We start from the raw sequence: 26243 nt of genomic DNA on the forward strand, positions 1-26243 counted from the left end.
CGAAAAGACGTCTCTTAACGTTGACAGCGGTAAATACGAGGCTTTTTGTCGATTCTCTTAATAAGTAGATACCATAGGTTTTATTGTAAACATTTATTTCAATATCAATATAAAGTTCAACTTTGTGGAATTATGTCAATCCAAGTCACAGCACGTTAGATCAAATCAATTAAAGAAAATTAGCGAAACGAAAAGCAAAGGAATTGAAACACCTAAACCAGCGTTATTGTAAAACTAAATAAAAATGAAACGAATAAAATATTGGATCAAAAAAATATGAAGTTATACCATGTTCGAAATTTGAGGACACATTAAAAATGAGCATATCTGCACCACTGTGATCATTAATTATTCACCATTCAAGACTTCCATCCATACGTTGTGATGATTTCATGAATCACATCCAGAAATTTAGCACCCATCGAAACAATAGTATTGACCTTAGTAGTTGCATACAAACGACGACGAAAACACCAAGTATTAACTGAAATGTTCGGGTAACTTTGTTTTCATTTACATTAAGCATCCTAGCCTCGAGTTCGACGCCATCCAAGAGAAGCATCAATGTTAGTCTTAACACAAACATTTATATCCAAAACATAACTAATCACAACTTGAAAATTGTTTCTGAATAGCAATAAAAATATGTGAAATTAGGATCACAGTCTCGTTATATCTACGCGAAAATGAAACAAATCTTTAACGGTTTCAAACAATCAAGGATTTCTGGGTAGTCAGGGGATAAATATAAATGAAACCTCTATCAAGAATAAAGCTGGTCAGAATACGTATTTGATTAGTTTCGTAGTTTTAACTTTCAGAATTTTGCACTCCAACACAAAAACAAATTATTTACGTAGGATTTTTTTGATAATAATCATTCGAGAAAAAGCCAAATAGTTGTGAGAAACTTTGTTTAAAGTAGTTCTTTATACCGATCTTGAATATTTTCGTGAATGTATAGGGTTTATGGAAGTGTGTCAGTTTGAAATTAGTTCCACTTTGCAGCTATAGAGGTTTAACAAACCAGGGAGCGATCTACTGTCGTCTAATTCTTGCCTTTTACTACTCAAAAGTGCCTACATACTGTTCTGACAATGATAGAATACATCATTTTTGGTTATAATGAACAAGTTCACATTCGCAGCTTCGGATAATTGACTATAAAGGCCTATTATCATCCAAAATATATCAATAAGTTTTTAATCCATGAACGAAGTAACAGAAGATACTTACCAAACATCCCGGGAATTTTTTTAAACATTGTTGATTCTGCAAGAACGTTATTATCAGATGATACTTTGTCTTGATTATCAGCTACCGTAAGGGAACTCATTGTTGACGGTGTATAAATCCAGACATAGTCTTCACCAAATAACGCTTTCAAATGTTCATGTTTTGTACCATTCAAACTATCTGCTATATAAAGCAGTGTATTTAGATCAAAGCTAAAGTGCAAATAAATTATTGTCTTTACATCGAAAGCATCAGTGAAATTAGTAAAAATATATGCATAGGTGTATTGTAAATATTTTTAAGTAATTAATTATTTGGTGACTAGTATTCATACTGTCAGATACATACACATCTAGTGTTGTAAATCAAGGATCTACGAACTACATGTTTTTAAAGCAGATTATTTGTGTTTAACTAACCTCATTGTAATAAAATATTGGGTTGCGACTAGAGCCTGAAATACATAGGTGTATGTAATGTTTGGTGATATCACCAAAGCCCTCGATAAGATATTTCATCTGGGAGTGAAAAAGTAAACTTTAGGAATCAAAGACGAATTCGATTAATGAACCAAATGTATCCCAATGAACGTTGACAACGAGTGAAGGTACTCTGTTCTCGTGTGACGCTATGAAAGGTGGAATATTTCAAAGGATAACTTTAGGCTCTATTTACCGTTACTTCAAATGAATAGGATACCTTATTGCTTACAGATGATAGTAAACTATCCGGAAATATGATCAGTTAGGCTTGCAATTTTATTTCGAATTCCAAGATTACGTGGCCAAATCGATTATCACAAACATGTGTTGCAAAGTGAATCGTAGAAAAATTTTGAAGACTAACGTAACTATATAATACATTAGAAGCTTTAACTAAAATTTACTGATTATAAAAGTTTAAAAGTCATACTGAGTAGTAGCCACAACATTAAAGACAACTGAAAGTCAATGTCTCCCGAAGGGTTCTCAGTATTTTGGATACTTAGTGAAATTCTTTAGAATATGGATAAGGATGTATTCAGAATGTTGTAACTGTGATATATATATATATATATATATATATATATATATATATATCGGACATAGTTAAAATATTTGATTCAAGAAGCACTCCTTTATTTCAAATTCATAGTAAATATCCCAAAACTCGTTCAAAGAGGAGTAATAAAAATGTACAAAAGATTTCCATTCTAAATATGGAGGGTCAAGAATTAATTTTATATAATGCTATCGTATATGGAAAGATCATTTTAATATTAACATACCGTATCTGTTTCTTTATTATATTACTGATTTCAATGGAAAATTCTTAGGAACTTGGGAAACTAACGTCAGTTTGTTAAGATTGAAGCTTTCGACTTCTACACAACATTTCAAATAATGAGAATGCTTATCAAAACATGTAATAACAGCATCTGTCAGTTAGCTCTAATAAATATTCACTTAATTGGTCAAAAATCACTAGAACTGAGAGCAAATATGTTTAATTTCATTACAAAATTATCAAGGCATAAATGTTTTATGTCATTTACAAACGACTCTCGATAAAAATAGTGTTCCATTGACTTCCGAATTTTCAAAAAATAAATCAAAAGGACCCTAGCCTTTACATATTACAATGTACCGGTTACACACAAGAATAATAACATATTTTTCTTGTTGTAAATTATATTTTCTATGACAAATGAATGAGCTGTTTATAGGAAGATAGTCCAGATTTTGGACTTTGAAAATATTCCTGTTTTATGGGGCTTTTAGACTAATTTTAATGAGTTATACATCATCAAATGAAAACATTTTCTGATGATTTGAGAATACACGTTTGCCCCAAACAACAGTGTAACATATGGTGAATAACTGATGAATTGATAACAAAATCTAGAAAATTAAACTTCTTGTATTTACACAGCTGTGCAGTATTTTTCCTTAGAAAATACTGCTTTTTTTTTCTAAACATATATACTGCCAATAATTTTCACTATATTTATTCAAAAGAATAAAGGAATTCAGAAAGTCTTGTAGTTCTGAAAATGTTCTTCATTATTTTTTAGACGAACAATAAACTAAAAAGATACAGTAGTATGTAGTTTCCTGCTACAGATGTTTCTTGAGTGGTTAAAAAGTATTGTTTTACACCGATAGGCTTAAATGATGGAAGTTACATAAAGTTGTTCAACATAATTCTCGTCAAATATTTACTACATTACTTTAGGTGATTTGATGAATGTGACAGAAAACCCTAGATTTAGTCTTCATACTGGTCTAAGTTATAATCAAGGAAATATTTACAATCTTAATGGAATAAGTGCCTGCTGTCGAGTTGGAACAATTGTCATTCCAAAATAGTTGTCATAGAAATTATCATTAAGTCATTTAATTGTTTACTTATGAATTTAGAACCATGAAAATACATTTATCAATAGAAAGGAATTTCTTCTTAACAAGGGTCGTCTTCATTTGGTTGCAATCAAACTACATAAATGAGAGTGGATTTTAAATAAGTGATGAAAATAAAATTAATTTTGACAGTAACATAGTGTTTATATCGCACAACTATATATATATATATATATATATATATATATATATATATATTCTGTATTGAATTACAACTGTTAAGACTAATTCGACCCATATACTCATATTTATCTATCACATTTCATCATATAAAAACATATCATCAAGTTACATCGAATTATACGAAAACTACTATCGATTCTATAAATATTATTAATAAGACATTCATCTATACTTCCGTATATAAATCTCTTTTGATTAACTTTTAAATAATATGACTAAAACCGATGTCACTGATGGATGAAAAATTAATATTACCGACTTCTTGATCACCTCAAAGGGTACATCTCTAAAATTCTTCAGCTCTCAACTAATTAGCTAATTGAAAAACAGTCAATGGTATAATTGTATGGCTTCAACTCAACATTGAATGATGTAAGATTCTGTCGCGAATAGTTTCAACTTACATGTTTATAGATTTACATAAGCTGATAACAAAGTACTCTGATTTGATTGATTTCATACAACAAAATGTTCTATACATTTCAAGGATAAATCTTTAAGTAATAAACCTACTTAGCAAAACTGCTACATCTTACCCGGAAGAAATAGTAAACTGAAGTGTTGACGTTCTTGGCATCCGTGAGTGAAGTATGTTTGCAATAGTTAGAGATTTCATTGTTGCTTTTATCCTGAAGTCATTTTTGTTCAACAGTGAAACCCAACAATTTAGGAATTTAACATTTTCAAATTAAGCACCAGGAATAGAAAAGCAAGATGAGCGCTTTTAAATACCACGTACTTCTCAAAGCTTTTTACTATCCAACTGATGATATTAAAGACTAAATTTCATCACTACCTAACGGCATTTGTATATTGTGAATGTATTCGTTGATATTTCATGTAAATATAGTTCTCCGGAAACCAACTAAAATTGGAATGTAATACTCGCATTTCATACTGTCTGGGACTCGTCAAATACAAGCCAGTTACGGGGTGTTTTAAGAAAATAACGTTATTTTAAAGTTCCTCAACTTAGTGTCAGACAGTCACTTATTCACAGGTCGAGTGAATCATATAAAATAGTTTTGATATCTTACATTATTACTATACCATAAAGGCGGAAATCGAATGCATTAGGTATTTACATTCTTATGAAATGTTTTTTTCTCGGAATTATAATTTATCTTCGAAATCATTTCACATTATAAACTATCACAACGTATACAGTTTACAGCAGTCCCATGATATATCTACTGATATTAAATCATTATTACACTGAGTTGAACATACGTCTAAACCTTATTTTCTCTGCATTTAACGTTTTATTGAAAGTAAAAGTAAATTGTTAAGTTGATTATATAACAAACTCTAATCAATAAAATCAACTTACAAATTCCCATTGAATATAATAACTCTTGCATCGGCGCGCCATATGCTTTCTAAAATATTAATTAATGGTATTAAACATGGTCGAATCTCCCTTAACATTTGATCTATACATTCTGTAAATTCAATAGAAGTCAATCCTTCAAAAGGAAATTGATAATTTATTTCAAATCTGTAATATAAATGAAGGAAATAAATTCGAATCAAAATAAGTAATCTAGCTAGGTATTCATATTAGCGACTGAATGCACACCTAAGCATATTCTTATTTTATTTAATGATAACTACGGATATGTTTTAACAATACTGAATCGGGAGTTTGAGAGGTCACTCAGAATATCACTGAAAAGAATAAATGAATTTAAAGTTGAAAACTGAAAAAGTTCGGATGAAAACTAGACAATCTATTTATAGTATGCTGAAATTTTTAACGACTTTTTCTTGACTCATTTGAATTCAGTAAGAATGTGACAAGAATAATTTGTCATTGTTTCCGGAATTTTCTCGAAGGATCTTCTTATTAAATCACCGTTTTGTACTCGGAATAACGTATCGAATAAATCTTTAGTAAGGAATAAATTTATTTTACGAACGTTTAGACGCTGTTAATAATCAAAATAAAACGAGAGTGTACAAAAAGGCGATTTAAACATCCAAAAGTTCTATGTTAAGGAATAAAATAATCATAAAATAAAAAGAGTAGCTCGGGGATCTGAATACAAAATGATTAGTAATCAAATTGGAAAAGAAATATGCGAAACAAATTGGCATAAAGTTATAACAACAAAGGTAATGATGAGATATTGGTATAACTATAGATCAGAGTTAAGAATACATATGTTAACATAATGTAGTTAACTTTCACAACGGACCTATTAGAAACTAGTTGAATCATAAATGTTTTGACCGAGAAAGATATAGTCGACGGTATTGCATCACTTGTATACAATCTGAATTGTTAACCATTGATTGTTAAGTTAGTGATCTAAACGTATAATGTTTGTCACAATAATTGAAGTTCTTAATTCGACAATTATGGGCTGATTTACATACAAATGTAACAATTCTTCTGGATTTTCTCGTTTTAAATGGTTTTGTAACTTATAAATTTGTGACTAAAACTAAGTTTCAACATTTTGTTACTTGATTTTTCCTTTATTTAAAATTCAAAGTTGAAATGTATCATATTGTTTAACACCTACATGGTAGTGGGGAATTATACTATGCTGTGTGTTCCGATGCATTATCTAAACGTCGAGCTGATTATCAATGACTTTCTTTTATTAGATATTGGATACCGGTATATAGTTAACATGAAAAATAACAAGTATCGTGAAACTTAGAATCAAAAATCGCTTTGTATTTGTTTTATTCGATTGATGTCAGTCTCATTTATGTTTTCAATATACATGATTCATTATAGTCTTACTATTAGTCAGAAATTTAGTAAAACGCCAACTTACTATTTAAAACAATGATGGAGTAAAATAAATCAAAGACAATAAATTTATATTTACGATAAATTACTTACTCGAAGTAATTTGGATGATCTTGTGCACTTCGTTCAACTTGGAGTTTTCTAAATTCCTCAACTAATACATCTGATCCAGGTACTTGTGTATTGTAAACCATAATAACAAGATTCCATTTATACGCATGCATAAAATCAACCAATGCTCTTGCAACATGCCATGTTAAAGGTTCTAATCGAATAGCTAATTGTGAATCATCAAGCTAATTAAACCAAAATTGAATTGGGAAAAGCAAATATATATAAATAATGTGCCCCATATAAAATAAACTTATAAGAACGACAAAAAGTAAAGTGCTTGGATACTCTGTGAGTTATTTGTTATCATAACTTAATTTCATATTTGCAAAATTTTCAGTAGGAGTGGTATTACTACATAAGACAGTCTGTTTTTAATGTATATTCATTCTCGGTTGCAAAAACCGTTTCAGATGAGGATAGATTCCAACACGTATGTATTTAAATTCAAAACGCTCAAATGGTATTTTACTGTGTCTACTGAAGGACAGTAGGAATTACTGGATACGTTAGTTTAAAGTATGAATCAAGTAAGTGTTGTGTTGTATAACCGTAAATGATAAAGTCGCATCAGGACGAATGAGGTTATATACCACTAGGCAATAATTGGATCAATTCTACAAATCATCAGTAGACATTAAAACTCTCGGTGAAACATTATATTTACTTTCAAGTTTTCAACGAATTGTGATATTGAAGCCAACAATTTTTTGAAAGTTTCATCAGGTGAACTTGTAGTATTCAGTTTAGTGATCTTATGGTGTATACTAGATGGCTGGCTGTCATGTGACGACGAAAGATAAATAGCTCAATTAATATCTATCATTTCTTATCAGTCCGTGTATATTTACCAACAATTAATAAGTTCAAAAGAATAATGTCTAAACTCGTGAACCAGTCCTGATGAAGGGTCTTAAAATAAAATGGGACATTTTTGTCAGTCCTTTCTGATTTAAAATTTTCTGAAACTGATGGCTGTTTGGAACGAATACTAAATTACAATGGAACAATATCCATGTTATACTGGTAATTTGATCAGATAATCATTACCAACTCGAAACAGATGAATTCACCAAACAATTAACTTGATACAAAGCTAAATTCAAAAATAAAGAAAACTATGCTATTAATATTTGGAATATTATCATAGGGTTGTGTGTAGGTGACCTGTTTGAATTTCTGGGCTACGTATTTCTGCCACCTGGATATTTCAACAAGTTACCTGTTTTCTTGTTTGTTTTAACACATCATTATGTATATTAGTCGCATAACCTATCTAGGAGCGTTTGTGACAAGTTTACGACATCTCGCTGTACAAGTTACAAAAGAGTCCAATCAGAGTCATCGTGGTTACTGGCGATATGCATCGAAAAAAATGTATATTATTCAAAAGTCGATTCCGGAACTGTTAAATTCTAACTGGCGACCACTCAATATTTATCTCAAGGCTCGATCAGGAAATAAGAAAAGAAAACTTGTTGAAATACTTAATGCTAAGAATTCTTTATTGTACCAGAAATAAAATATTGAATGAAGCCAATAATAATGATATTTGCCACAACAGATGTTCTCAAATACTGAAACTATTAATCTAAGAATTGGTCCTTAATATAAATTTCAAAGATATCATTCAATTTCACATGATTTTATTGATTGAGATCTTGAACCGACTGATTTTAGACCATCATTGAAAACCTGGAAGCACTGGACGGCTATTCCGTCCTATTATAAGACTTTTAAGCAGCGCGCATCTACGATCCCGCTCGCGGGATTCGAACCCAGGGCCTTCAGTTTTGCGTGCGAAAGCTTAACCTACTTGACCACCTAGCCGGCGTTTAAGTGTGTTAATGTCTAACCTCGACCAATTCACGAAATCGCGCGACCATCTTCCATTTTACTGAGGTAGATACCTGTCTCGGCCCGACAGGGAATATCGCGCAATGCTGAGGAGTCCCACTATAGGACGAAACGGCCGTCTAGTGCTTCCAGGTCTCCCATTGTGGTCTAACATCAACTGGTTCAAGATCTCAATCAGTAACTCAATGATCTCCACAACCCTATACTGACAATCACATGATTTTAATTGATTATCTAATACTTGATAGTGTTATCTGTTGAGATGAATAAATAAATTGTGTAAAAACAATCTCTGAGATCTAGTTTTTAAAGGAAACTTAATCATGATTGAACTTTTAGAAAACTTGTATTCGAACAATGTAAGTACTCTAAGTCTCTTATATTTTAATCACTTTAAGAGATTTGTGTAAATTATAAATTTTAGTTGAATATCCATTTTTAATTGCAATCTGATTTAGTTATTCGAACAATTGAGAAACGAAATGACTTCAAATACATATTTTGCACCATTTCATGTCCAGTAAACAATGTTCAGTTTTAATCTAAACTTATAGCTGAATCCATAAGACTTCTCATTGACGCAATACAAGTAATTGTAAATAGCTTCTATATTCATTAAGTTTTTTGCTACGACTTCATTTATTATATTAAAATTATTCATGTTGATGATCTGTCATTGGCAATGGAAAATTATGTTTAGTAATTGTAAACAACTTTATAATGATCCCTACTGATGACATTTAATAATTAGTGGCATCAAATCATACATGATATTCATTAGTTTTGGTCATGTTGAATATTTCACAACATATATAAGCTATATGAGAACGCATATTTTTCTATTTTTAATCAGTATAATAGTTTACACGATCCCCTTATTTACAGATTATCAAAGTGTCTTCACTTCTTACTTTGTATAATCCCGTTGGACCGTAAAAATTATCGGACCTCATCTTTTTCCGAAATAAAAGCTTTATTCCTTATGACAAGAGATTGTCGTCTAATTATTTTACAAATGGTCTGACATTGAGCAAATGGACTGTAGAATTCTAGACAAATTATTTCACAATATCGTGTGACAAATTGAAATTGAAGGGTTTGATTTGGTTCAGAGCAATGACAACTTTGTGTTTGTGAGGATTTCCTATCTAGAACAGCAACACTTTTTTAGATGATATCTATGATAAAAAAACTATTACAAATCTGTCGTTTACTCCTAAAATATGGACTGTGTTGAAAACATATGACGTAATAACTTATAACAACGTGTAGTAGTGAAAATCACCGATCTATAAAGTTATATAAGTATCATGAGTAGTGAGGGAATATGTTTACGAAAAAATAAACGAAAAACATAGTTTTTTTTAAAACTTCTAAATAATGCATCTGGATATACGGTTAAATAGGATGATCTAAGTCAACTTGACTTTATTCTTGTCTTTTTTCAGTAGATAAATAACTAACGAACTCATTTAAATATATTTTAGTTATGTTTACAACTTCTCTGAAGCTAACAAAAAACAATACGACAGATAATGTCTAATCAAGTAATCATAATTTGTACTATACACGTAAAAAGTATTATTTTCTGTTCTATAAAACAGAAAGAACCAAGCACATGATAAAAAAAAGAAAAGAGGATCAAGATCATTGAATCATATCAGACAGAAAAAACAAAACAAAATTAACCCTTTCGATTATTGATAAAAAGGGAACTAAGAAACTTGAGATTAACATTTGATTTTTGCAACAGAAAATAAAAGCTTCAGGCGACAAAATATAATCTTGATATTTACTATAATAAATATTAAATTAAAATGCCAAACTGTATGTATGTTTTTGTAAATCATATGATATTCAATAGTCATAATAAGAAATACATATTGATGAATATTTTTTTGGGTAGATGAAATGGATTATTAAATTCAGAAATCAACCAGTTGTATTATAGGCTGACTTGATTTTCTGTTATTTTGTTAGCCAATTTGTTATTACAAGATCAACAGTGTTACAGGTTTTGATAATGTTAAATTTTTAAAAACTAGCTGACTGCATCTGCTGTTATCACAATTGATTGATCACTGGGTGGTGATCAATGTCATGCGTGTCTAGTCTTTATTAGTGCAGATCTATCGCCACCCAGTGATCAATCAATTGTGTTTGCATCTCTGTCCTACAGGAGGTCGGTCGCGGCTCGGATAGCTCAGTGGTTACGTCTCTGACTGTGAAGCTGAGTGAAACTGGGTCGAATCCGTCAGGGAGCATCAGTTCCCCCAAGATTACAGGTACACCTTTCTGATGACTACCAAGTAGCACGAAACCCGGGTCCAGGGTTTCCTGTCGACTACCTCTAACTACCATCTAATCTGCTGTTACATTCTTTATATATATATATATATATATATATATATATATATATATATATATATATATATTGAATGAAGTTTGCTAGTCGACACAATTGATTGAGCCATGCTTACGGAACCCAATATCAGTATTCAACTTAGATATAAATACTGGACATTTCAACTTCATATGTGTTCTAACGAAAAGCGAGAATTTATTTAAGGTATTAGAGGTGGATCTACTTAAATGAATTTTAACCGTAATTGAGAGTACATAGTCGCACACTAATGAACCTACACAGTATATAAGTATACTTAATTTGTTACAAAACATTAACAAATTATTTGTTTATTACAACAGTTAAACAATTACTGATAAAAAATAATCTTCAGTACTTTGATGTGTGGAGGAGAAAGATAATGACTAGGTGTTTGCTTAGTCAGACTAGTAGATAATCTGACAAGTGTTAGATGAGCTATATATATTATACCCTTATTATTATTGTGATTGTTGTCAGTTTTTTGATGTGGAAATACATTTACGTTCTAGTCAGGCTAGTCACGTGTTCTTGATATGTGTTGTGTTGATGTCCTGTAGAACAGACACTGAGAGGGTATCTAATATAGGTATTCGTCTAGGGCAAACGAGAGTCCCATTCGTATAGATGAGGAAAACCGTGCGTTATAACAACTTATAGTACATTAATCATAGCTTATGAATAAAGGACTTTTACAAACTATTTGTTTTGATTTTCAATTGTTTAAATAAACGGTGACAAACAAAATATTCTATTTTAATTAGTCAAAGTGATGTGCTTTTTTGATTGTTTCTCTTTTAAATCTCACACGACGTTGAAAAGTTTCCTCATTTGTCAATGTTAATTTTTCCAACATTTACGAGTATTTAAATTATACGTGAAAAACAAACAAACAAACAGTTTCTAGTAGTTCGAATATACAAAAACAGGACATTATATGTTGACATTTACATAGTACAAAAAGAGGAATTTCTTGCGTTACTATAATAATTATCAGGACAAAACATGCAGCGGGAATAAAATTTTAATTAAAATATCCACTTTCTTTTTTTGTTTAATGTTTTCTACCAAATGAAGATATATTTAGATTGTGTTACTGTTATTGATTTATTCTCATCCGTTTTTACGAATTACATATACATATATATGCTTCCAAATAAATGCCTTAATTCTGGAGGGGATGTATTTCAAAATTTCGGATAACAGGATAACATTTCAAACTGTAAGTACCGGACACGATTCTTAATCCAAATATCAGATTTATAATGCAGCCATATCTATTTGATGAGCTTTGAAATAAAACATAACCTTTAATACTAATTATTACACCTTCTGTAAACCTATAGTAAATAATATTTTCTTATTCATATACATGTGTTCCAAATAGAATGAGATTTTTAATATGACTAAAGTTACATCCGTTTATGATGATCTTTATCGTTTGTTGATTGTAAATCAATATTAACCTCTTTAGTATTTTGTCATTGATTGAAAATCCACAACGGTCTACAAACTACACTTATACATTACCATAAGCTATCTTCTCTTACGAAATTTATTTCGTTGACCAAATTTGATGATAAGAGAAATTCCCTTATAACCTCTGAACTTTGATTACCAACTTCCTATTTTCATTTTAGGGATGACATTTAACTGTTGGTATTTGCTAATTGTTTTAGTCATTTGCTTGAACGCACAAATCTTCAGTATTTTTAAAACAAAATAAAAATAAAAATTTTGAATATAAGTAATCAGTCCAAGTGTCCTTTGTTTGAAGTAAAGGAATATCTGTAAATTTTGAATTAAAGAAATATATATATATCGTCCACCGCTTTGTTTATGCACAAACCCATAATAGAATCTTATAAAAACCATGCAATCCTTTTCACAAAACACACACGAAGATGACATATTTACATATTTATCGATCAGTGTATGTGTGTGCATGAGTTCATGGTCAGTGGTGTAATAACCGGGAAAAGATAGTACATACACGTCTGTGCGTGACAGTAAGAAAGATAACCACAATTAACAAAAAAGAAATCAAATAACAACTAAAGCACATTATTTCAAAATCAATTTGAAGAAATGGTCTTCTTATCCATGAAAGTTTACTCCTTGTAACTCTCTTTGTCCTAGTTCTGTTACACTTCAATAATGATAAACTGCCCTTTCTGTGTTGTGTTTTATATAGTTAAGATGATTTTGATAAGTTTCCTATTTTTCATTCCGTGAATTTTTAGATCTGAAATATTATTATTTAAATGATTTTTAGAAAGAAAAGTTTATCAATTTATTATTAGCCATGTTTTTGGATTGTACATTAAAGGCTCAAGTTGACAATACCTAAAATATATTACTATCCTGTAGAGTGACAAACAGAAAGAAACTGAAGGTAATGATATTCCGCCGAGTATTTATGACCACAAAACTAACTTCAAACAAAAAAGATTCCCAATAGTCTTAAGTTTTTTGACTGAATTGTTACGTTGTAAACCTGCTAATTTAAAATAAATTAGCAACTGAAGGCGGCCTGCTTGAATATCTGGGCTACCTGTTCCTCCGATCTAGATATTTCATCAAGTTATCTGTTTTGTTGTTTGTTTCAGCACATCATTATGTCTATTGCGCACACAATCTATTCAGGCGCGTTTATGAAAAGTCTACAACCTTTCGCTATACGGGATACAAAAAGGTACAATCAGCGACATCATCGTGGCCGGCAATATGCATTGAAACGAATGAACATTAATCAAATGTGGATTACCGAACTCCTAACATCTAACTGGTCATCATTCAAAATTTATCGTCACAATAGATCAAGGTATAAGAAAAGGAAACTTGTTGAAATACTTTATGCTGAGAATTCTATGTTGTACCAAAATATAATGTTGAATAAAGCTTCTAATAATAATAATAATAATAATAATAATAATAATAATAATAATAATAGTAAAATATGACTTGGCTAGTTCTGTGAGTACATTTTAACTTTTTCGAGAAATCTTTTATTATCTGAATAATATGCTGACAAAGTAAATGACTTAATAAATTGAATTCCAGTTTTACCGTGAGCAATGTTCATCTTTCACGGTTAACTAACAATAATCAATCAAAATGAAGATTCTATCTTCTTCCTACTCATCGCCTTATATCAACTTACACCATGTTATTTTGATTTCAGCCCATCTTCACATTAAGTTATTCATATACTTGAAAAATAATATCGTTGTTCGATGTATGCTACTTATATCTGTCGATATAAGTAGTATGTAACACCAGTTGGAAGCGGAAACCCTGACAGCGGAATGCTAAGAAGATTAGTTTGAAGGGAACAGAGACGGAATTAGAAAAAAAACATACAGAATGTAAAGAACAAATAATAGAAATTCGCAAATGAATTATTAAATGTATAGTTATCATATTTTATCTAGACATTCTGTTATTGTATTCTAACATAAATTGGTCGTCCCCACCTGTGTTCTAGTACACAGCAGTTGTTTTCACAATAATAACAATATTTTAGCAATTCATTACTATCTAGAATTAAAACAACATTTAAGGATAAAAATAATTCGTTATTATACCACCTACTAAGTCTTTTCTAGAAAGATAGAAATAAGTGGGAAATAGATTTCAGGTGAAGATTTAAAAAAAGATAGTAAGAAATTGATGTAAAAAAACGAGATGATGTTCCCTTCACCGAAAGTTGTTTTTGTTTCCCTTTTGTAATTCAACAATATTCAGTGTTCAATGCATATTATTTATGGAAAAATGTTTAAAAAGAAAACAATTTAGCATTACGAAAATAATAAAAAATATCGGTTTTTTGACAGTTGTGCGTGTTGTTTCCTCACAAAGAATTGAAAGATAATAATAATAATAATGATTGATATTATTATTATTATTAAACTGTGGAATAAATTTTAAAAAAATCGCTTTTGTTCAGTATATGAATCAGATATTTTTTTATTTAACTTAGTCGTTGATCTTGAATAATCTTTTCTACAACTAGCGAATTGAAATAGGAATTGTGTTCGTGATTAATGAAATTTTAGATTGTAATTAAGAATTAAGCTACTTATAAACATCTTTTATTATATCAAAAATGATTCTCCTTATATATATATATATATATATATATATATATATATATATATATATATATATATATATAGAAAACTGGGCTTCGGTAAATGATGAAGCTATAAAAGAAATAGCTTTATTGTGCACCCACCACTTGTATGTTTACGAGTCAACAAAATATATTCCTTTTTATTTTAAGAATATCAACTGACTCTTCATCTCACTCTATTAATCTTATCTATGAAAGTTTTACAAAAAAATAATAAAAATGTGACAAAGTATGTTTGACATTAAACAAAAGTTTTACAATTGTGATTTTATTTATTTTATATACCATAATATTCCGAATAACTCCACCTGGAGGCTACTGCCGGTTCCAAGCCCGGGTAAAGGAGGAGGGTCGGGCATGGGGTTAGCGACCCCATCCCGTAGAAAACTAACTCGCTAAGAAAACGCTAACCAGAAAAAAATTATTCAAACCTTTTAAACTCTGCCCTGGGAGTCAGAAGGTCTTTATTTAGAAGAGTTATGACACCTCATGATGAAAGCCGAGTTCCTTCGGAAGTCACGAGGCCGATGCTCCTTCTGAAAACCAGAGCAACCATTTATTTAGGTATGTAATATTCTGAATATAATCCAAGCCCTTTTAAAAATTCTTTATTTTAAGAAAGTTATTAAAGAAATGATATTTCACTTTGTAATTGATAAAATCAAATTGTTAACATATAAAAACCACATTGGACAATATATTGTTTTAAATAAGCTTTTATTTATTTGATAATTTGCAGGAAATACTTTATCAAAATTATCTATAATTCAGTCAGTCACTGAAATGATCATTATTATTATTATTATTATTATCCAAGAAATAGACAAAAAGCATATGAATACTAATTAATAATCTTGTTAATTATGCAGAGGCAGTGAACTTGATTGGTTTCATTATAGGAGTAAAATGAATAGAAACGGAAGAATTGTAATGTATTTTCGAATAAAAAGACACATTTTATACAGTAAGTTTCATTAACACAGACTAATATCAGCTGAGGTACCACTGAGAAACTGGTTGAAATGTGGAGATGTTTTGTGTTGCTATGAGACATTTTATTAGTAAACATTCACAACTTTAGGGATCGAATCATGAAGCTTTAGACTTCAAAGTAAGCGCTTAACTACTGGACCAGTGGACTGGTTTCTTGTTACTTCACTCAATTCTTAAACAATGTGTTGTTTATCTAATCCCTTTGCTAATTATCATTTTATCCCTGAAATATGTAAACTCCCGCTGTCGCGATTTCTCACTAAAACATTAGGAATTCATCTCAAGGTAAATAATTATTGAGTACACGATAACAGAATTGATAAACGGGGTTTATAAAGATTAGTTTGATTTCTGGATGACCTCAGTTAGAGTAACACTAAAGACCAGTGGTATTCTAAATGAGATCAGCCTTCAACGAATACCATCAGCAAAGTAAATTAATTTCAAATAAGTCTTCATTGGTTATCCTAATTGTAAAGAATTTAACAGAGGTTGAGTCCACGAATAAGTTGAAATAAACTAGATTTATATATTGTCTTTTCTGAAAGACATACTTTATTTTGAGAAATTAAGCACATTTTCACCAGTATACAGTCAAGTGACTTTGATTGTCATTTCCAAGTCGAGAGTTTGATTTTCTATGGTCGTTATTGTAAGTTTATTTCAATACATTCACTAAATTAACAACGTCTAAGAAATTTGAAAATTTCGTTTAAACAATCCACTAGTATACTTTTCGGATTTTATTATTGTATAAATTTTCAATACCCTCTGATTAGGAACAGTACCATGTTATATATATAATTTAGTTATTGAGTACTCATAATGCTCATAACCAATTGTAATGTCATGAAGAAGAATAAAATACCCTTCTGAATAATGCAGTGCTCCCTTGATATTGAATACAATTTTTGTATTGTGAATGACAAGGATATAGCAGATGATCTGTATATATCAGTTTCAAGTTTTGTCACTTATCAGCTCATCAGTACTGATGGAAGAACTAATGTTAACAAATAAGGTTAGAAACTGAAGCGATCTTATAAACTCAAAGGTGCAGACAAACATTTGTTATCAACATTCAATTAAATCCGTAATATATAAACACCTTCTCACTGCCACTGCTTAAGTGCTTTCATCATAACCACTGTGTTAATTTTTAAGTAAGTTGGTTACTGAAAAAGAAACATTTCGCAAACACACGTAGTCTGAATAATTACATCACAGATGTGGTTTAAATACAACGAAATAATTCGTGAAAACAGATTTTTGGCTATCATTTTCATGCAACAGAAATAAGTTGTTATCTTAGCAAAGAAGATATATTCAAAATAATTAATTGACGACTAAAGTGGTGGTTGTTTCATAGTATCCATATAAAAGAAGTATCATAGTTTTAAAAGTGTAACGTTTTGTACACAGGTGAATTATAATAGTAAACGTCGGAAATAATAATAAATAGATAGTTATGAACATTATTAGCAAAGAAAAGATTGAAATTTGAAATGAAGATTATTTAATGATCAAGTAAATGACTAAAAAGAAATGCACCATTAGCCCTGACGATGATGATTCTTGAAGTGTACACGCGTACACGACGTTGAGGTAGACGAAGCAGATTCCTTGCGCTACCATCTTTTTAATTATTGAAGTTTAATGATATAAATTGTCTCCACTTTGTGAATACAAATCTTTTTATCTAACCTAAATATTTACTTTAAATATACCTATCCATAAGTAAGAATTTATAGCGGGTTTTTGTAGAGACTTAAATTGATTGCTTTATTCTATCTCATAGACTTTACGTAATTTGTGGAGGTGATGAAGGAGACTACTGTTCGAATTTCACAAATAGTTATCGGTCTTGTGTAAAAATACTCAATATAGTTATATTCAACCACCACCAAGATATCTGCGTAAATTATGAAATGACTCCAGAGAAGTATAATATTGTCATAAACAAAAATGTGAGTTCCGGTTGCAGTGAACACTTAGACTAAAAATCAGCATCTCTGTTCACTTCAACTTTACAAAAAAGAGCGAATTAAAACATGTACAGAATAAATAGAATTTAAGATGAAGCTTTGACTTACCTCAAACTGCCCTACTCTATTTGGTAACCACGTGATACTCGGTATACCAAGTGCAGATGTGATTTGAAAGAACAATCTGTGCAATCTGTCATGCATTGGTCTGTCAACGAGCGCACCAATATCATTTACAATGAAGAAACTATTAGCAACATAATTACTAGATTGGTTTTGTTCAAATTCTTTACATATTTGATTTTGCATAACTAGAGGATTATAAGCTGTAATGACTTGCTCTGCATAATGTGGATCTAGTAATAAATGAGGATATGGTTTCATGAGATTACGTAAATGTACTGCACCATTCGACTTGTAGTCAGGACGTTGAAATTTCACATCGAATATAATTCCTTGAATTTTAACATGGACAAAATTTAAATCATCTGAAGCAAAAGTTGAAGACAACGAGGTTGGTGGTAACATTGACGATGATGTGGAAGACAAGTAGTCTGAAGAAGATAATGAGCGTTTTAAACGATTACTTGAATAATGAAAATAAGATGTACTGCTATTGGAAGCAAGTTTTATTAAAAGTTTTAGAACACCTTCAATGATTCTTTTGTTCATGGCAGGTGACTGAAAATCAAACTCGTCATTATTATTATTCATGGTGTACAGTAATGTAGAATTAAAAGTCTTTGAATTCATTGTTCTATTAATCTGATTTGAAAACATCGTTTTATCACTGATAGATTCATTAACACTAACCAGATTCTCATCATTCTCATACTGACGTGATTGGAATGTGTTTGAAGTGATCAAGTTTGAATGATAAATCTTTAATTCAGATTGAAAAGTAAATACACCGGCATTAAACATAAAATTAAATAAACAGAAGAATGTAGGAAATGTTTGTTGTTTCATTTTTAAAACATGATTTTAATTAATAGTTCAGTGAGAAATTGTATCCACAATGTCTGTTTTAAGTTTAGAAAAGAAAACAGGGAAAATACTTGATATCAAAGAATAACACAAATGTTTTAAACATAAAATAGAATACTCATGCTATTTAACTCAAACTACAGAAGCCTTTTAAAAATATAACAGTGTAACTAATAAATTATTAATCTAACATCACATCAATAAATGAATTCAGTTGTTAGTGCGGATTAAGTTGTACTAAAGTTTTGAATATACCCTTAGAACTAAATGACTAGAACAATAAGTCTAATTTCCTTAGATGTTTTATAAGTTACATAGGTTTGTATCTTGAGAACGGTGGTTTTTCAGATTTGCAAATGCAACTTATTGATGAATAACAACTAATTCATGATATGAATTTGTGCTAGTACATCTTGAACCAACTAACACCGGATATAGTTAAAGAATGTTTGAATTATTTTATCAGTTTACTATAATTAGTTTAGACTGACCATGAATGTAAATTCAGAGAATCATCAATCTCAACCATTTCATTAAGGCCTAATCAGTTGAAACCTATTAATTCTCGATTACATAATGAAAATTTGTTTACACTTATTTTGTAATAGCCTTTCCGCACAATGTAAATTAGAATACTCACTTAGTTTTCGAAAAAAAATGTGTTGAATTAAATCCAATTCAATATTTCTTCACTAGTTGAAATCATGAGTCAATTGAAGCCAGACCACCATGGAAAACCTGGAAGCACTGGACGGCCATTTCGTACTAATGTGGAACTCCTCAGCAGTGCGCACCTACGATCCTGCCTCTGTTGGGTTCGGACCTAGGACCTATCAGTCTCGCGCGCTAGCGCTTAACCATTAGACCACTGACTCATGATTCCAACTAGTGAACTTTCTAAAATCTCCACAAAACCATTTCCGTCAATATTTCTTGTTAAAAATCATTTTTTAAGAAACTTATCACACGAGTTCAAATGTGATATAGATTGTAACGATCTATAAGTTCATTAAAATAACGTTTTGGGTCACTAAATTAAGTATTATGACTGATAAGTCTATGCTGATGCAACGTACTAAAAATTAACTACTTATGATCGACTCAGCAGTTTAATTACTGCGGAGCTAGTTCCATAGACTCTTATTCTTGTGTGTTTTCAAACATGTTCTGGTTTTGTTAAGAAAAAGGATCATAAAATCTATGAAGAGAGCTATTTTCTTCATATAGCGAAAATCTTTTATTACTAATGTGAAAATATCAGACGCGCATTCAACTCTGGCCAATATAGTTATAGTTATCTTTTAGTTACATATTTATCACACCTTTTATCCAAACGATTTTTTTTCTGTACTCATTAAAAATATTTTTCTACCTTATTTCGTGTTTCATTATCAATATATTTTTTGTGATATCTCAATGATTAGAAAAGTGTATTTCTGACGTATTTACTGTAGTTACTCTGAAGAAGTTGCTTACATTAAGTTACGAAACGTCAGAAATACAATTTCTGGTCATTGAGATATCACAAAAAGTATATCAATTATTGATTTGAAATTATAAGATCAAACCTTGGCAGTGATACCTATAAACTTATTACGTGTTTGTTCTTGCTCTATCCTTTACTACGACATATCCTTAATTTCACCATTATGTTTCTTAGTTTTTATATTTTTTTATACTAAAATAACCACAGCGAAATATTTTCACATTTTGTGTTATCTTGACATGATTTTAACCTACTGGTTAAGAGTTTTGTCTTTCAGAAATAACTTGATCATATGCATCATATACTTTTAAATTTTCTAATGGTACAATTCGTTAATGAGAAAGACAATCTACATGAAGTCCATTATCTTTAATATATAATGACAAAAAACTCAGTCATGACTTTGATGTATATGCCGTAATACATTCCTTACTACAACACAATATGTATGAACTTGTAATTGTACGGTTTAAAGACGTTATTAAGCACAATGTTTTGTTCAAATATTTTTCCATTTAGATATATTTTAGATAAGCGTTTACATTAGACTGGTTGCAAAATCATACGAATGAAACTTGTTAATCGTTGTTTGAGAACTTTATCAAGAAGCATGACTTCAAAAGCGCACAAATATATGTACTTTACATATCTCTATACCAACATACTTTACTAATAGTGAGACAGAAAAGTAGAAATCTCAGTCATCTTATATATTTATATACTACTAATGATCAACAAACGGGCAAGTTAAACGTAAGCTAAAAATTAATTAAATGCGTTATGCTATTCTGATTACGTTCTAACAATTTTATTACTGTTCAAAGTTTAAAGTTTTATTTTAAAACTTCCGGGTCTAATCTAATAGTTATATTTAACGCCTAGAAAAGGTTTATTGGCATTCAAACATTACTTAAAACACAATTATTCAGATCCTTTTAATGCTATACAACTTTAATGTTAATCATTACAAAGAAAAACTTTCTAAAACTATTTAAAACTTTTTTATGAATAGTTATAAATTGATGAAGAAAAGTACTAGAAATGCTTCTGAAATGGGTACTTCTGCCTACTGCTTTTTCTAACGAGGACTGTACGTTTTAATATATGTTTTTGGATAAACCGCATTTTTGTTTGTTGCCCATTTTAATGAACATTTGCTCATGCTAAAGTAGCTTAGTGTTCTTATTGAAATGTCATAGTATTACCGATTGTTCATTTAAGGTCTTATTCATCAATTGAATCATAATATTAAATGTTATCTAAATATGAGAAAATGAAAATATGCCAATCATTTATAGTTACCCTAGAATTAGTCCTGTATAAAGTTGCGGGATCAAACTTATAACATTCAAAATGTTCTAGCTTTTGTTTAACTTGAAATGTATTAGACAGATGGAAATAATGCTAAATGTGCTGCAAAGACTAATTGATATTTCCTGACAGTGCTTTGATGCAAAATCAATTTTTGTTCTGGAAATTTAAGAATTATGCAAATAAACGAAGGATGAAGTTTTACACTTAAATTCATAACTACAGACAAGTTTGTATACAAATTGAATGTGACTACTTGCAAAGATAGGAGAAACAATCATTAAAAACAAGAGGAAGCGTAAAAACGCTGTAAATATAGACATCGATCTAAATGTATTGTGCTCACTGTAGACTATAAAGGTTCTGGGTCATAGATAGACTTTGTTGAGGTGTTCAATCTTCTAGTTCTCAATGGTTGCCCAGCCAAATTCAAATATTGTGAGGTAACAGCTGTGTGATTTGTTTAAATACTGTAAACGCATTTTTTAAAACAGTAGGTTAGTAAAAAAAACAAGAATAATAAAACAAACCATGTATAGAGTAGTAAATATGCAACTATTCTCAAGTGCTTTTAGTAAACACTTTCACACTGATGAGTATTTCACGTAATTAGTAACAAACTTTACCAAACACTGATCGCATAGCATTTAGAACCAAAAGCAATTTTTTGGAGAGTTATTAAGATTTAATTCCAATGAATACTGATGGATTAGATGGTGGTTGGAGGTAGTCAATAGGAAACCCTGGACCCGGAGTTCGTGCTACTTGGCACTCGTCAGCGAGGTGTACCTGCAATCTTGAGGGAACTGGTGCTCCCTGACGGATTCGATCCCGTGTCACCCAGCTTCACAGTCAGAGACGTTACCACTAGGCTCTCCGGGCTGTGACCGACCTCCTGTAGGACTGCGATGTAATTACAATTGATTGGTCACTGGGTGGTGGTCAATGTCATGTGTGCCAAGTCCTTCTCAGTGCAGATCGAAAGCTATCGACCAAGCTGCGACGTGGACACTAGTCTAGGTGACTCGACATTGCCACATTGCCACATGGCCGATAGCATTCGATGTGCACTAAGAAGGAGTTGAGGCACATGACATTGATCACCACCTAGTGATCAATCAAGTGTGAATACTGATGCATTTTAAATAATGCTTTTCCTGTTATTTCGAATATTATTGACTTCGAATAGACACATATTAATGGATTTTGATTTTAATACTATTCATTAATATCATTTATTTTATAATATTGGTAGACTGATTATCCATTGTTCAAGTTTTAAGCCAAGAGGATACATGTAAGCTAATACGAATATTATTGAACCAAGAGATGTAAAGTCGCAGAGTACTATTTATTATGATTCTTACAACAGAAACAATCTGATTTAATTTCATAACAACTGAAAAAAACACAACTACGTTTAAAGGACAATTTTGTGTGACTTTCTAAAGTTGAAAAAGAGTATATTTTAGTGTAGATAGATAGAAATAACTCAAAAATGATAGAGTTAAAGTAGCTTGTTTCTAATCACGTCTAGTATAAATCTCATTCGAACAGCGTTAACTGATAATAGATTATCTCAAAATAAAATATAATGTCTGCGCAATTATCAAAGTAACATTTTAGGTATAAATGTCAAGAAAGGAAAATTGCGAATGTTTCAATTAATCAAATTAACAATTAGTACACCAGTCTGTTTTATACCAACAAAGTTTGTTCATAGATTTGAAATTAAGTCATATACAAATAAATATGAATTTAGAGGATGAATTGATTGCATTAAATCTGTTAAATGGTCATACACAGTTTGGTGGTCTAGCTTAGATTGACTTGTCAATTCAATTGTTAAAATACTACAATCACCACAAAGTCCCATACTGACAATAATCAGCTAAATGGTGTACACCAAAAAATAAAGACAATAAATTAGTTTGAATTATGATAGTTTAACAATCATAGAGAAGATTAACGTATATGTAATGTCGGAAGTTTATTTACTTTGATTAGACTTTCTCCAATTTAGTGTAACTAATTAAAGACAAACATTAAAAGAATTAGATTATAAACAGATTAAGAACAGATGAGTGTTCATAGTGCTCGTTTCACTCACACACATATTCTCGTTAAGTTGAAGAGTTCTGCATTACTTTTATGTATGTCTAGTAATAGACATTTGCCGAATTAAAAACGTATTTCGTTTTATCGGGAAGTAAGTAATGAGGATAAATTTGACAAATGTAGAAATTAAAAAAATAATTTTCTCATGACATCACTTGGTGAGTAGTATTTCTATCTAAATTATAAGTATTATTCTGCATATATATATATATACCTTTTTGCCACTGGATAAAGTATTTTTGGATGAAACTATGTTTTTAGAAGACATAATCTGCTTTTTAAATAGTCTCCGACAGAAAAATCAGACGACCTTTTAGTTTGTTGCCGACTTCATGTTTGCTTATTTGTCTATTTGCATTAGTGAAATGTTAAGACACCTATAAGGAATTAACATTTGTGCTGGTTGATAATCATTATCAAAATGTGTTCGAAATAACTAATACTTTACGTGGTATTTTATACCGAGTCATTAGGAGTTACAATCAGAAACGTTAACATCAGTCAACTTGCTTCTATTCCCAGTAGACCTCCAACAAGGCCAAAGAGTTTTAACATCCAATGATAATATCCGTAATCCTACTGACCATCCATTGTTGGTATTTACATTTCATTGACCAACCACGTAGTGTTGAGAACTAAACTAACCTTAATGTTCAGGGACAAAGACATGACACTGGTTACTATTACAGTTACTATGAAAGTGGGAATTCAATCTCTTCTGAATTTGCAAATGCATTAATTTCTTGACTATACATGCTGCCACATATTGATTCTGTTTAAATGCTTTTATAGATGGAGCGTGAAACCGTCATTTTATTGTGGATTTACCTGCATTCCGGTAGAAATTGTCTTTATATTTGAAGTTTGAATTAAATATATATATACTAAACAATTTTAAGAGATTGTAACAAACTGTTGTCCATTATGTTGATATCAGATAATTCTAGTGCTTCGACTAAAAGTCTCCAATTATTTAAAAAGTAATAACTTTTAACACATTAATTAACCAACATGTACGTGTTCTAAACATTAAATTCCATACAGTTTAATACTTCGGAAACTTATGTCTTTGGATATTCTCATTCATTTAGAAACCACTGATGCTATTCATGTTTCTTAACTTATATACTGCATTTGAAAAATGATTGTATTAAAAACCATTATTAATGTATACGATCTATTGAACACTTCTACATGACTACGTTTATCGAGTAGGTAGGAAATTTTCTTGATGAAGTGCTCTTATTTTGAGAGTCTTGAAGACTGACGATTGCTTCATTAATACGCAGCTTTAACTAAACACTGTAGTAAAACCAATAGTGTCAGAGATTAAATAGAAATTAATCGTAAACGAATGACTTAAATAATGATCAGACATGCCTAACTATTATATTTGTAAAATGAAGAATATTTGAGCAAACAATTGTTTTCAATAATTTCAAAATCAGGCTCTTTAGTTATACGTCAATAACTATGAAATTTTAAAAAGTCAAAAATAAGCCATGTATTAATGAATTTGACGAAAATGGTGAACGCTTTCATCTGTTATGACATATATTTGGTGAAGGTTAGAATGATTTGACTGGTTTGAATGGAACTGGATTTTTTTAAATATTGGGAATAAGGTGATTCCAATGTTGATTAAAAAGATAATAAATACTCTGAAATCAAATCATTCAGTTGATAATACATAATAGCAATTAAATAGTGTTATCAAAAACTTTGTCTCACTGAAATATCGAAATGTTACATTAATTTCGTTAGTGTAATGAGAAGACGAAGATTATCAGAATTATGTAATATATTAGAGCAATACATTTCGAACAATCTGACCACACAAGTACTTGTTAAGAACATTTGTTTATACAAATTAAAGATCAACTAGAGTAGAAATGAAAGGTAACAGGAGACAAAGATAATAAAGAAATAATGTGAAGAACAATTTGAAATCTCATCAATTTGGATAATAAGCTAATATTACCAGGGGAGGTTCAATATGAGAGCAAACTGTTTTTAAATACACAAAGGGGGTTTGAATTTTTGTATGGATAAGGCTTCAATAAACTATGTATTGCGCCAATGTATCACATAGTTCTGATAATCTTCGTTTTCTTATTACACTGTCGAAATTCATCAAAGAGGCTACGGTTAGAAACGATAAAAAAGTTAACCTAATATGATCATGTACTTATCAAAATGCTCACATTGAATAATTATATTTGTACCGTGCATAGTAATAAGTCATTTTATTTGCGTCTAACAGAGATTATATAAGAACTAAACTACGAAGCCTTA

At 30.3% G+C, this 26243-nt stretch overlaps 1 protein-coding gene across 1 annotated transcript in view; it reads right to left on the reverse strand.

The window, feature by feature from the left end:
• GRIN2B (Glutamate receptor ionotropic, NMDA 2B) overlaps positions 1-26243 on the reverse strand; it is a 73502-nt gene that overhangs the window by 32017 nt on the left and 15242 nt on the right. Inside the window, exons 2-5 of the mRNA XM_051211496.1 lie at positions 18155-19068; positions 6676-6878; positions 5149-5316; positions 1237-1448 (exon numbers count right to left, since the gene is read on the reverse strand). Of these exons, the coding sequence (XP_051071561.1) occupies positions 1237-1448; positions 5149-5316; positions 6676-6878; positions 18155-19015 (1444 nt within the window). The 5' untranslated portion in view covers positions 19016-19068. The remainder of the gene's footprint in view (positions 1-1236; positions 1449-5148; positions 5317-6675; positions 6879-18154; positions 19069-26243) is intronic.

The sequence above is a fragment of the Schistosoma haematobium genome, chromosome ZW (genome assembly GCF_000699445.3).
Source record: "Schistosoma haematobium chromosome ZW, whole genome shotgun sequence".
Classification (NCBI taxonomy): Eukaryota; Metazoa; Platyhelminthes; class Trematoda; order Strigeidida; family Schistosomatidae; genus Schistosoma; species Schistosoma haematobium.